General features: G+C 41.5%; 1 protein-coding gene and 1 long non-coding RNA gene across 3 annotated transcripts in view; one reads left to right on the forward strand and one right to left on the reverse strand.

Moving 5' to 3' along the window:
- The first annotated feature begins 7,022 nt into the window (after positions 1-7,022).
- Positions 7,023-7,861, forward strand: LOC129153077 (uncharacterized). 2 transcript variants are annotated; one of them, XR_011521585.1, is made up of 3 exons: positions 7,023-7,410; positions 7,485-7,711; positions 7,785-7,861. It is a non-coding gene; the product is annotated as an uncharacterized lncRNA (long non-coding RNA). The 2 variants fall into 2 exon arrangements; XR_011521586.1 differs by having other exon boundaries at positions 7,494-7,711.
- A 2,399-nt stretch (positions 7,862-10,260) lies between these two features.
- LOC107381180 (collectrin) overlaps positions 10,261-13,100 on the reverse strand; it is a 4,561-nt gene continuing 1,721 nt past the window's right edge. Inside the window, exons 2-6 of the mRNA XM_015952743.3 lie at positions 12,544-12,602; positions 11,420-11,502; positions 11,190-11,306; positions 10,766-10,960; positions 10,261-10,689 (exon numbers count right to left, since the gene is read on the reverse strand). Coding sequence (XP_015808229.3) covers positions 10,554-10,689; positions 10,766-10,960; positions 11,190-11,306; positions 11,420-11,502; positions 12,544-12,602 — 590 coding nt within the window. The 3' untranslated portion in view covers positions 10,261-10,553. The remainder of the gene's footprint in view (positions 10,690-10,765; positions 10,961-11,189; positions 11,307-11,419; positions 11,503-12,543; positions 12,603-13,100) is intronic.

Raw genomic sequence — 13,100 nt, forward strand, 5'->3', positions numbered from 1 at the left:
ATGCAGTGTGACCTCCGGGACCACCGCTGGAACTGGATGCGGTGCGACCTCTGGGACCACCACGGGAACTGGCTGTGATGCATCCACCGGGACCACCGCTGGAACAGGATGTGGTGCGACCTCCGGGACCACCGCTGGAACAGGATGCGGTGCGACTTCCGAGACCACCGCTGGAACTGGATGCGGTGCGACCTCCAGGACAACCACTGGGACAGGAGCTGACTGAACTGGTGGTGCCGGAAACTGGGAGAGCAGGGAGGATAGATTGTCCAGCTGGAGCTCCTGGAGACTGAGGCTCTGATGGAGTTGGGCCAGCTCAGCTCGGAGATCGGCGAGCTCTGCTGGGTGGACTGCGGGTTCGATCCTTTGGCCAAGAGATGAGGGAGCTGCAGACTGGACCGGAACCTTCTCCTGGTAATTCGGGGAGAATAGGGTGTCTAGCTGGAACTCCTGGAGGCTGACGAGCTGACGGATCCGGCCAAGCTCCGCCTGGAGGCCGGCGAGCTCTGTCAGCTGGGCTGTAGGCATGGTCCCTCCGCCTGCAGATGACGGAGGCGCTGATTGGACCGGAGACGGGACTACTGGTCTGACTGGGGGCGGGTCCAAGCTGGCGCGCCGAGCCGGAGCTGCAACGAGCTCGCGGCTCCGTCCCGGCACCAGGGGTGACGGTGGAGCCCGGCATCCTTCCCAATGCCGTGGGCCAGCTCCGGGGGAGCACACAACCAGTCTGGTGCCCACGTAGCAGGAGCCGTCTAGCTGCGTCTCCTGGTCCAACCTCACATCTAGCTCCGGGAGGGCGGAGGGGATCGTCGCAGCTGGGGTTCGGCGACGGCCCCCGAGACGAGACCAGAGGAGGAGAAGCCGGCCGGTGATCTGCGGTTAAAAACTGGAGCAAACACTCCCAAGGAAGAACCTCCCCGCTGGATCCTTTACTGGGTTGGATCATTCTGTCACAAACGTGCCGGTGAGCGAAGCGGAGATGAGGTGAGGATCCACATGCGGGTGAGGAAGGCAGGCAGACAGGTAGGAACGGTTTTACAATAGTTTTACAGTTTTTCTCGATTGGTTTGGCTCATTTCCTGAAACCGAGATGACATTCACAAAATAACATGGACAAATCTCCAAACCACCTTGCAATTGTTCACAACAGAATGTCAGTTTTCATTGGTTTTGTAACGTGAGGAAATATGGGTTTTTCTGTCACAAAGGTGGTGCTGGACTCAGCTGTGTCAAAGCTGGGTCATTGAGAACTTTCACCCACAGATTAAGACCTGAACGCCAGCGAGTCTGGGAGGAAACCATAACATCAGCCACCTGCAGTCTACCAGAAGATGTGTTTACATGAGTTGTACCCAGACCAAGTCAAAACATAAAGTTTAAACTTCTGTTTCTTGATTTTAATGTTAAAGTAACCATTATCATTTTGCTCATTATAAATGTGTTTTAATCAAATGAATGACTATTATGCTTTGAGGTAATTATAATGGATTAATGAATCCATTCTTAAATAATGTTGAGAATGTGTGGTACTGACCTTCACACACACCCACACACATCTTCCCACAGTAAACTCCAGACATTTGATGACGCACATGTTTGCTTTGAGAAGAGAAAGGTTTTTGGTAAGTTTCAGTCTTATGATTCCAGTTCGTGCTTGACTACGAAAGAGAGAGGACGTGTGAACAACCGCTAACGGGGAACGGAGCCCATGAGCTCAATCCCCCCCCCCCCCTCTCTCTCACGCTGTTTCTGCCAAGCCAGGCAGAATAGCTGAATCGCAACTTCTAACGCAGACTCATTACCGATTCTTTTGATTTCTGAGTGAATTAACTTAAGAAAGCGCGTCGACAAAACGCTTTACCATCAACGTGTACCGAGGGCAACTCTGGACCGGTTCCGTTCGACACCTACGTCTCCTGTCAGCCGCCGGTGTCATCTGGATGAATCACAACATCCTCCACGGCCCGGATCCGAAAGAGGGTCCACAAGAATTCGGTGAGACAGAACACGGTGTTTAGCGTTTGGATGCATCTTTTCCAACTAAACCTAAGTTTATTCAAACCATCACTTTTCACTCAGACACCTGTTTCTTCCTGAAGCAAAATCAGATGCACACACGCATCCATAATCGCATCATATCACTCTCACCACTCACAACATTCTCAATCTTCATAAATTCACCAGAAGGTCTATTTGAGCAAGAACAGCATATAAACTGTTAAAAGATTGTCCCACAAATTTGCCAATGTGATTGTTATTTCCTGTTCGTCAATTTTCAAAATCATTAGTTTAATTTGAAGAATTAAAACTTTTAATCCTTCAAACTGGTTTCCTCATTGAACTGAAACACAGACCCTCAGATATTATCGGCAGTTTATCGATGAAAACAACCTTTGAGTCTTCTGAACAATATAAAATTTGGTTATTGATTTATTAAAAATTAACATTCCGAATCAATACGTAGCATGGTTCCTCTTTCATAAAAGAGCATAAAACCACAACGCTACAGTTTAATCAAATTGCAAATGCTTTAGTACATGTCTCAAGTGACTCTGTGCTTCTTTTCAAATGATTATGTACAAGTAGCTACAGTTAGCACAATGAGCCCACATTTAGCACATTTCCCAAATAAATAGATCTTGCCGATCTAAACTGATTAGTTGATTTGTCAGTGAAATGGTCACTCACTCCACAACATATCAGCATGGTTTCATTGTGTAAGTCATCATATGCACAATTGTCTGTTCAACTGTCAAAATTAATCAAATATATAATACCATGAAAGAATGAATATCTTGGAACATTTGATAAAGTTATGACAGTACTTGACAATCAATCAGGTGAAATTAGAACTAACGAAGAAGCAGCCTCCCACATCTCAGATGACCAATCAAACAGGCTGTTCAGATACCTGACAGGTGTTGTCTATGATCATGACTGCTACCAAAAGTATATAGACAGAGCTTGGCCCGGGGCCAGTTTCATTTGCAGTGTGAACATGGATGCACCTCGCCAAGTACAACAGCAACTTCCTGCTCGAGGAAGAGGAGGAAGAAGAAGAGGAAGAGGAGGAGTGAGAATGCGTGGAGGAATAGGGGGAAGAGGCCGAGGAGCACGGAGGCACCATGATGTCCCAGATGAAATCTGGGCCACCCTTGTTGACCACGTTATAAACCATAGACTCACAATGGCAGAGGCAGGTCGGCGAGTGCAGCCTAATGTGGCTCGGTCTACAGTCTCCTCCATCATCCAAACCTTTCGCAGGGAAAACAGGTACAGAACTATGCTATTGAACTATTCAGTGTTGGTGTGTGTGTAGGCCTAGTGTACTGTAAATTCGTCATGTGATGTTATATGATACTATAAAAATGACAAAGACAGAAAAATGGAGAAAATACTGTGAATAGTATTCCAGTCACTGTGCAGTGCATCACACTTCTAGTACCATAGGACAGCAGTACAATTACAGTGGTAACTCATTTTGTAACAAATTTACAGTGTTGACCTTTGACTTGTATGTCTAGGATTGGACGACAGCCTCAAGTGGGTAGCAGAAGAAAACTTCTAAATGAACAACAAGAACGAGAAATATGCAACATGGTCATTGCAAATAATGCCATCACACTGAGACAGATTCGCAATGCAATCCTGCTAGACAATGTAATGTTCCAAAATACGAACTCTATCAGCATCTCCACAATAGACCGGGTATTGAAGAAACATCAGATGACCATGAAACAGATTTACAGGGTACCATTTGAGAGAAACTCTGACAGAGTGAAAGGGCTGCGGTACCAGTATGTGCATTTAAGTCAACTACTGGTTGTCTATCATTGTAATACTATTACAGTAAGACATGGTTACCACTGTTTTCTTGTTTTGCGGTATCCTTTTCACCTTCAGAATGCAGCTTTGTGTGACTAGAGCATTTTGCCAAGAAATTGTTGTCAGTTTCCCACTCCCTGTTTGTACAGTAATTTAGATCCTCCCTGCAGTATCTGTCTCTACTTGACTGATTAGATTTATTTCTATTCTATTGTAGAGAATAATGGCATTAGAAGGCAACGACAGCCCTCACATCCTAGTGTTCGTTGATGAAGCTGGCTTCAACCTGGCCAAAGGTCGAAGGCGTGGCCGTAACATCATTGGCCACCGAGCCACTGTGGATGTCCCAGGCCAGCGAGGGGCAAATATAACAATGTGTGCCGCTATATCAGAAAGAGGCGTGGCCACACACATTCCCAGTTTAGGGCCCTACAATACACAAAAGCTCCTCGATTTTTTTGGACCACCTTTATACTGATCTGATCCCAGAAAATGAGAGGTGTAGAAGGACCTCAGTTACCACATTATGTCATTGTGTGGGATAATGTGAACTTCCACCACGGCCCACGCATCAGAACCTGGTTCACCACCCATCCCCGGATGCTAATGGAGTTTCTTCCACCTTACTCTCCTTTCCTAAATCCAACTGAGGAGTTTTTTTCAGCTTGGAGGTGGAGGGTGTATGAGCATCAGGCTCAAGACCAGAGGGCCCTGCTGCATGCAATGGATGCTGCATGTGAGGACGTCACAGGGGATCAATGTAGGGGATGGTTGAGACATTCACGCCGTTTCTTCCCTCGCTGCATTGCACGAGAAAATATCTGTTGCGATGTGGATGAGAATTTATGGCCTGACAGAGAGCAGCGCGTCGATGGCCAGGAGGATGAGGATGGTGGCCAGGAAAGAGAGGGTGACAATGGCGACCACTGAAAATATTACTGTACTATAGTTCTGAAACCTTATTTACAGTATGGTAGGCTAGAGTTGTTTTTGTTTTGGTTTTTGTTTGTGTTTATAACTGTTCACATTTACAGAATCCTGTATCTGTTTTCTTTTCACAGTATGTTCTCTAATGTTAACATTTCTTTGTACGAATGAAAATGTTTACAGTTTCCTTGAGTATGAGTGGTTAATTGGAGGCCGATTTTACTGTGAAATCTATTGGTTTTATTCATAGTGGTATTCTGTTGCTAGACCTGTTCCTCAGTGACACAACGTCTGAGCATTTTGACTTGCAGTGCTTAAACAATACAAAAGGTATAATGCATTTTGGGGGCATTGACTGTTTATATGGGAAGGATATTTAGTTTTGACACATGGATAAACTCTTTTGGGAGAGATTTGAGCTTTTGCAGGGGATTCATGGTGTTGTGCTAAACCATCCAGGTTATTTTGACAAAAGCACTAAATGAATGCACATGTGCCAAGGCAATTGAGAAGGATCTGTGCTATTTTGACTGTACTGAGCTTTTATATGGGAAATAAATCTGCTTTTGAAGCATGGACGAAGAGTTTGGGGAAAGACATTTGATTTTGCCAGTGAGCTATAATGTTGGGCAGCACTGTCAGACTGTTTGGCCAAATGATCTTATGGTTTTGAGAATGTCATCTCGGTTTCAGGAAATGAGCCAAACCAATCGAGAAAAACTGTAATATCAAGCACGCAGGACATAGAAACAATGAGCCAACAAGAGACACAGAACTGAAGGGGTTTAAATACAAGAGGGCTGGGAGCTTGGGTGATTGGAAAACGAGAGGCAGGTGGGAGCAATTAACAGAGACACATGGCTGAACCAAATGGGGAGACAGGACAGGGTGTGACATTAACAATGAAGCTTCTATTATATATAAATATCTAGGATATTATATATTCGATAGAAGTTCATATGCCAACGAGCTTGGTCTAATTTTAATCCAAAGATTAATGTTTAATTTAAGATAATTAAATTTGATAGCAAAAGTTTATTTAATCAGAAGTTAAAGGAATCTTTGCTTTTTCAATAACCAGAAATATACACCATTCTGTGTTTGATTTCAAGAAGAGAGTCAAGTTTTAAAGTTAAGAATTTATTACTAACAATTTTAAACTTGACAATTTGGAACGACAATTCAGAATTGACAATTTAAATGACAATTAAAAATTGACAATTTAAATGACAATTTACCAGCTTTGATATTAAAACTTGTTTTAAAGACAAACCTGTGACTGGATGGAAAGCTAAAATGAAATGAGAGCTTGGATGCGTGGATGGATTCTCTGAAGGTTTCTTTCAGAGAGAGAAGCTCGTTCTGGGTGAAATGATGGTTTTGCAGCTAACTGTTGTTACTTAGAGAAACAGCATCAGACGTCATCTGTCGAAAGTGTCTACCTCACCCAGTTTCAGGAGACCCCCTTCTGGATCCGAGATGTCAGGTGGAGATGATTTCCTCCGGGCATGAGGCTGGTAGAAGGATCTCAATGCGACCAAATCAGTCCTGGGATGTCTCCGTGGGTCACACGACTGATGAAACTATTTGCGTCTCAAAATCAATAACTCTGAAGGAGTTTTGCGTCAGCTGGTTATCGTGCGTTTATTTAAAGCTATTCTATCAGCATGACAGAACAGCAGGTGGAGATTCGGGGGGCTTCCCTCGTCTCCTGTGATGGTGATTGGTTCACAAACTGAACTTTTGCTGCTGGAAATTTAGTTTTAACAAACTCCTCAGAACACGCCCACTCTCAGAGCAAGAAAGCTTTGGTCATGAGTGGAAGACGTGATGGCAGATTACCTTTTACTCTGGATAAGCTCTGTGTTAGATGGATAAAGTGGAAGTTGACCTTCTAGTTTACTGAACACACATAACCGAATATCAACCATAATCATAATTATACCCAAAGCATAATAATTCATTACTTTTACTGAAACAAGTGATTATTTATGATGATTGTAATAAACAGTAATAAAGTCAAAGAGTTTATTAAAAATATTATTTAAATTATTATTGTGAAACTTGAAGTGTCCTTCTTCTGGGACGGAATAGCAGCAGATGAGGATGATATTCAGCCGACATCATGGCTCCTCGCTTGTTTAATCTGTGGGGCAAAGTTACAGTCGACCCAGCTTTGACCTAGCTGGGAAAATGTGACCTTTGTCACAAATAAGAGGACCTTTGTGATGCTACACACTCAAACATTAAGTCTTGCAAGCAGAAACTCAAATTACAGTCAGTAAAACAACCTACAATTAATAAAGTATAAAATAAAATAAAACAATACTAAAAAATCTAAACAGTCTTCTTCTGACAGGAACTCTTCAGTAAGTTTATGCATCACACAAAACATTTCAAACTTGGTCTGCATTTGCTGCCTTGGACTCAGTTTTCCTAGAAACTGTACAACCATTCTGTCAGGTACTGGGTTTGTGGGTTCACATTTCCTCTTCACAGGTTGTTGGAGGGCTAGGGAGACTCATAAGGAGACTCCATCCAGCTAATTACCTCGGCTGCAGAGTCACCCTTCTCACCTGCAGCCCATCATGTAATTAGACGGGAGGAATAAAGGAGCCAGTGAACCAGCCACTCAGCGCCAGATTGTTTGCCTTAGTGGTAACGTCCAGCCACCTGAATCTGTTCCTGTTTTATTCTAATCTGTTCCCTGAAACCTCTGTCTGTCATCACAGGATTCCTAGAACCCGTTCTGGATTACACCTTTGTGTGGAAGTCTCATACCAGCCTCTGCAGCTCCCGGATCTCCTGAACCACGGCTGAATCCTCCCTGGCTCTGTTCTCCTCCCGTGCGTCTCCTGTTCACCCTCCAACAACCTGCCTCACTTCTCCGAACCTCCACATCTACCCACAGCCCCGGTACCGGCTCACCTCTCCCACGCTCCGCTACAACCAAATCTCAGTAAGAACTCTCCCCACTATCTACATAAATATCTCCCCGTCCCGATCATCATTTCATGTGTTATTTCTTCCAGTGATCCAATCTCTAGCTCCGGAACCAGCCCATCCCTGCCAGCCTCCACTCACCTCTAATAAACTATTTTTTACTACATCTCCTGGTCTCTTGAGAGTCATCTTGTATGTAGGTCAAATATCTAAATAAAGAAAAAACCATGACACATTCGGCCAAAAGGACAATTTTCATCCTTTTTTCCCTCTTCTTCCTTCCTCCTGGCGGTTCTTTTTGGTACCGGAGTGGAAGATTCTGGCTCGACACAAAAAGAGGCAGCTGAATCCAAGCCCGGTTCGGAGAGCTCCTCGTAGTCTGGTTCTGGGCTTAAATGAGGAGAGGGTTCTATTTCAGTGACGGGGCTGTCAGCAAGATGCTCTGCTCTGCAGAGCTGTTCTACCCAAAATGCAGAAAAACTATTTTAAGGCAATAGTTATGAGCAAATCACCATGGAAACAGAAACTCTAAAGAACCTGTATTTACCATGTCTATAACAGTTTACATTACCTCTGCAGGGATGTTTGACTGTTTAGACTGAAGTTTAATACCAGTAGACAACCAGGCCATCTTGGAAGTTGGCGAGGGCCTCCGAATGCCACCAGCATCCTTGCTCCTCCCCTCTTCTTTTGTTTATCTTGCAGACTATTCCATTTCTGCCTGCAGGTGACCACCTCTCTGCCCATGATTCAGGAGATTTCCTTCAATGAATCTGCAGCAAATTGCATATGTCATTTTTTAGAGGTGATTGTATAGCTGCACATATTTTGGGACCTTCTCACACAATCTCTCATCAGACTCTGACTCCAGCCTTTCTTTGTGGGAGGACAAACTATGTTTGTTCTGGCTGTAATGTCTTCCTTTTGACCTGAAAATGCAGGTTCTGCAGCATGCCAGGCGACCCTGGAGGACAGATAACATAATAAATTGTAATGCATGGTTGGAACAGTTGAGAAAAGCATGAAAGATTACACATCAACACATTCTGTAAAATCCAGATTTCCAAAGATGGAACTTGTCATATTTTTAATTAAGCATGCATGATAGAGCAGTTGTAAGGACATTTTATATCACAATGTGCAATAATAAAAAGCACTAAAATGTGCATAATAAAATGTTTTTGCTGTACATCAGGCTTGTTAAAATTGCTTACAGGCTGAAAGCATCCATCTCTTCTTCTGTGTTGGTGCTGTCTGCAGGATCAGGTGAGTGGCACTCTGCAGCTTCAGATATTTACCCTGACGTATGTCTCTGATGAATGAGAAAACAAGGAAGAGTACACTGAAAAATGTACTTTAACATGTGAATTTGAAATAAAAGTTGATGTTTAACAAGATTTAACCTGATGATGAGAAGAGATCAAAGTCTGCATCTGTGAAATGGTCGCTGCACAGCTGTGCCTATTTGGAAGGCAGTCTGTCCCTCTCTGGCAGGCTTTCGCCCACTGGTAAAACCTGCAATCAATGGAACAAGAGCAATGGAGCAACACTAACAACCAATTAGCTCAGGAGGTAGAGCGGGTTGTCCAGTAATCGGAAAGTTGTAGGATCAATTCCAGCTTTTGGCAGATAATTCTGCTGTTGTGTCCTTGAGCAAGACACTCTCAGCCTTCTGGTGGTGGTCAGAAGGACTTGTGGTGCCACTGCTCAGCAGCCTCGCCTGTCAGAGCCGCGGGGATGCTGCGGCTACAATGTAGTTCATCACCACCAGCATGTGAACGTGTGCATGGATGAATGAATGAATTGATGCACTGTAGCGTAAAGCGCTCTGGAGTCCTCTGACTGTGAAAGGCGTTATACAAGTGCAGGTCATTTACCATTTAAAATAAACTCATGATTACTACTCAAGTTTACTGTAATAATTATGATTCTAAAAATAAGCATTTGTTACTGTTTTTACATTTGGTTCCATTTCTGAAGATAATCTCAGACCCCACATTTGGCGTTTCATGACCCACTATGTGTATGTGTGTGCTGGTGGGGGACAGCTAAGGAGTTTTTAGCATCACGTGATCTACAGCTGTAAACTACACTGTAACTGCAACACTGATATTTTATATAAGGATGACAAGTGTTACTGACACTCAAATATGCAGTACTGGGTGTTTTGTGCCAACTGCAGTCTTTCCCCTTAGCATTTAGCTAAAACACAATGAAAATTGTATTTATGTATTTTTGTTTCTATTGTATTTATGTAACAGTGTTAAACACATCGACATATATTACAATGGTTATGTGGAGTCGTGCTAAATCCAGCTAGCTACAGTGCGACATACGAACTTATGAATGAGTGAAATTTGCGCCCTCCCGTGGTAACAGCTGGAACTACACTTTGGTTATGTTACCATTTAGAAGAAAAGGCCAAAAAAAATTTAATAAATAAAAAATGAATTAGCACAACCATGTGGCAGAACTATGCAACTACACGATGGTTTTGTAAACCATTTAGAAGAGGAGAGAAGCTGAGAATTTACACATTTTTTCCAAGAAAAATTACTTTAAGAATTCTGTCATAAAAATCTTTAATTCATGAGATGTCAACACAGAAAATCAGACATGTTTTGACAAACAAAAGGACTGGTATAAAACAACAATAAACCTTGATTTATCTGTCAGGTAAAGAAGGTGTTTACTTTGCAATTAAGAAAAAAATAAAATCATGATAATCATACAAACATAATACTACAATCATTTTAATAGACGTTAAACGTTGTGCAATCATTTCCACACAAAGTCGCTTAATAAAAAACATTTACCATCTCAATTTTTACATGGAAGACTTTTTATAGGCAGATATTTTACATTTGTGTGAATCGATCGTCATCTGAGAATGTTGTGTTATAAACACCCTCACTTGTGGAGCCGTTTTCGACTGTTTTCGCCTCCAGTTCCTCAATGTCTTCATCCCCTTCTTCTGCTTTCTGTTGTTTTTTCCTGAATTAACAAAAAGCTCAAGTTCAGCCATCAGGTCCAATCACAACAACAGCCCTAATTATTATCTCCCACCCACCGTCTCTTCTGGACAATGGTGGACGTGAGCAGGAAGACGATGCCAGCACCAATCAGACCGATTACCACCCCAAACACGATGAGCCACGGAGGGGTGTTGGGCACCACAGGTGCTGCCAGGGTGGGATAGATGTTCACAAACTCCAGGGTGGTGTCAGATAGCAGGAATGCTCCGTTAATACGATGTCTGAATTTACTTTAAGACAAAAAAGGAATATTATGTACCATTTGTTTATTTACTGGGATTCTTATAGGTTTCCCTGTCAGTATCTTTTTTCAAATTTTCAATTTTTTTAATTTTTAACATTTTAAATGAAATTATCAACATTAAAATTGAAATTGTATAAATGTTACGCATCCTATATTATACCCACAGATTTCATCTCAATGGAAAGATTGATATAGTTGATAAGTAATGTGATTACCTCACAGCCTTCTCTATGTCTTTTCTCTCAACAAGAACCGACGGGTTGAGCGGTGACGTCACCACAAACCAAAAGGACACCCGGACTGTCTCGTTACACAAAATAATGTCTGACAAGCTGCACAAAGTCCAAGAGACAACAAAGACCACATTATCTTCATGAAAAACAGCTCAGTCATTTCATCGTGACAAATAAAACACAAAAACAGAAACAAACAGGAGTTTTCTTACCTAAACTCTTGCTCCTTGTGTTTTCTCATGGCAAAAGCCATAGCTGCTCGAAACAGGAACTTTTCATGTTCGTTCCACTCATACTGCAACATAAACCAGAGCAGTTCAGGGGTTGTTATGAGATTCTATGGAGATGTTTTTGGCACATTCAGATCCTCATACAGCATTGAAAATCATGCATGACCTTGACTGTGTTCTCAGATGATAACATGGATTTAAAGAAATACTCTAGGAAATTATTAAAGTTTTGTGTTTAACTGTAATGTGGGAAGATTTGATTAAAACAACGAAGCAGCAAACTGAGGACCATACAGAATTCATCAGAGACAAATTCATCAAACTTCCTACTTAAACACTTTACTTCCTGGTTTATGTCATGCTGGCTTTAGACCAAAGCAGATGGTTTCTTTCCAGATGGATGCGTCTTCTGCAATTAGGTCACAGATTTTTATTGGACTACATAAAATGCGTAATTGCTCTGTATTCTACGTCCACTTTGCTCGACTTTTCTGAATAACAGCATAAAAAACAGATGTTTTGGCATGTTCCATTTCCTAAACAAGCAACTTTACCCAAATCGTCATTTAAATTGGAGTATAATAAGAAATAAATGACAGATGCGTCTTAAAGTTGGTTTTAACAGAACAAGAAACAAACACAACAGAACTTGATCAGGAACAAACGGTGCTGATGTTGCAGTTTTTTCATCCTGTTAGATATCAGGTATTTGCAAGTCAACAGACTCAAGTCCAAATAAAGTCACGAGTCATTGCTGTTAAAGTCAGTCAAGTCTAAAGTCATTTAAACTATAACTGAAGTTCTGATAAGGTGTTTCAGCTGAGATGTGGGTTGCACCTGGACATTTGACTGACTCACCACAGTAACAGAGAAACAGACAACTGTGCACACACATCTAAAAGTGATCAAATTGCAATTCCAATTTGCTCAAACCATTATATTTTCTTTAAACTTTGAATTATTAAGTATGTTTTAATCAAGTTGTAGAAATCCTTCAATAATTTATTTTAATTTCAGACAGCTAAATAAATAAATAGATAAATGCAGCAAAAACATTGTATTTAGCTACTATTTATGCTATAAGTGATATTGAGTTTTATCCTTACAGCTTTTTCTCCCAGAGCAGTTTTGATGCTGAGTCGAACCTGGCAGGCTTCAGGAGCATCTAAAAGACAAAACATATGACATATTCTCAATATGTTCTGGATCTGTGTCTCAGATAGCACTGAAAACATAAAACACAATATAATGTTCATTTTAAATGGGGAGCGGCTTGTAAAATAATAAAAACTTTAAATACGTTTAAATATATGAATTAGCTACATTTTGTCACATTTAGAGCCTAATGAAAATAAAAAACAATAAAATATGGAATAAATGTAGTCAATTTTTAAAGTCACCTTTTACTCAATTTCTTTACATTTCCAAATAATATGTAAAGTAAATACTTAGAATCAAAGATAAAAATGTATTTAACTCTTTATATTAAGAACAAAGTTTGAAAATGTAACGTAACATGCTACTGTATGTAACATTGCTGTCTAACTATAAATTTGGGAGTTTTTAACAAAAAAATACGCAGTAAACAAATTTAGGTTTGGAACAATAGAAATAGCCTACCAAAATAAAAACAAAGTAGGGATCGCAGAAAATTTCAGAGTTC

The sequence above is a fragment of the Nothobranchius furzeri genome, chromosome 9 (assembly GCF_043380555.1).
Source record: "Nothobranchius furzeri strain GRZ-AD chromosome 9, NfurGRZ-RIMD1, whole genome shotgun sequence".
Taxonomy (NCBI): domain Eukaryota; kingdom Metazoa; phylum Chordata; class Actinopteri; order Cyprinodontiformes; family Nothobranchiidae; genus Nothobranchius; species Nothobranchius furzeri.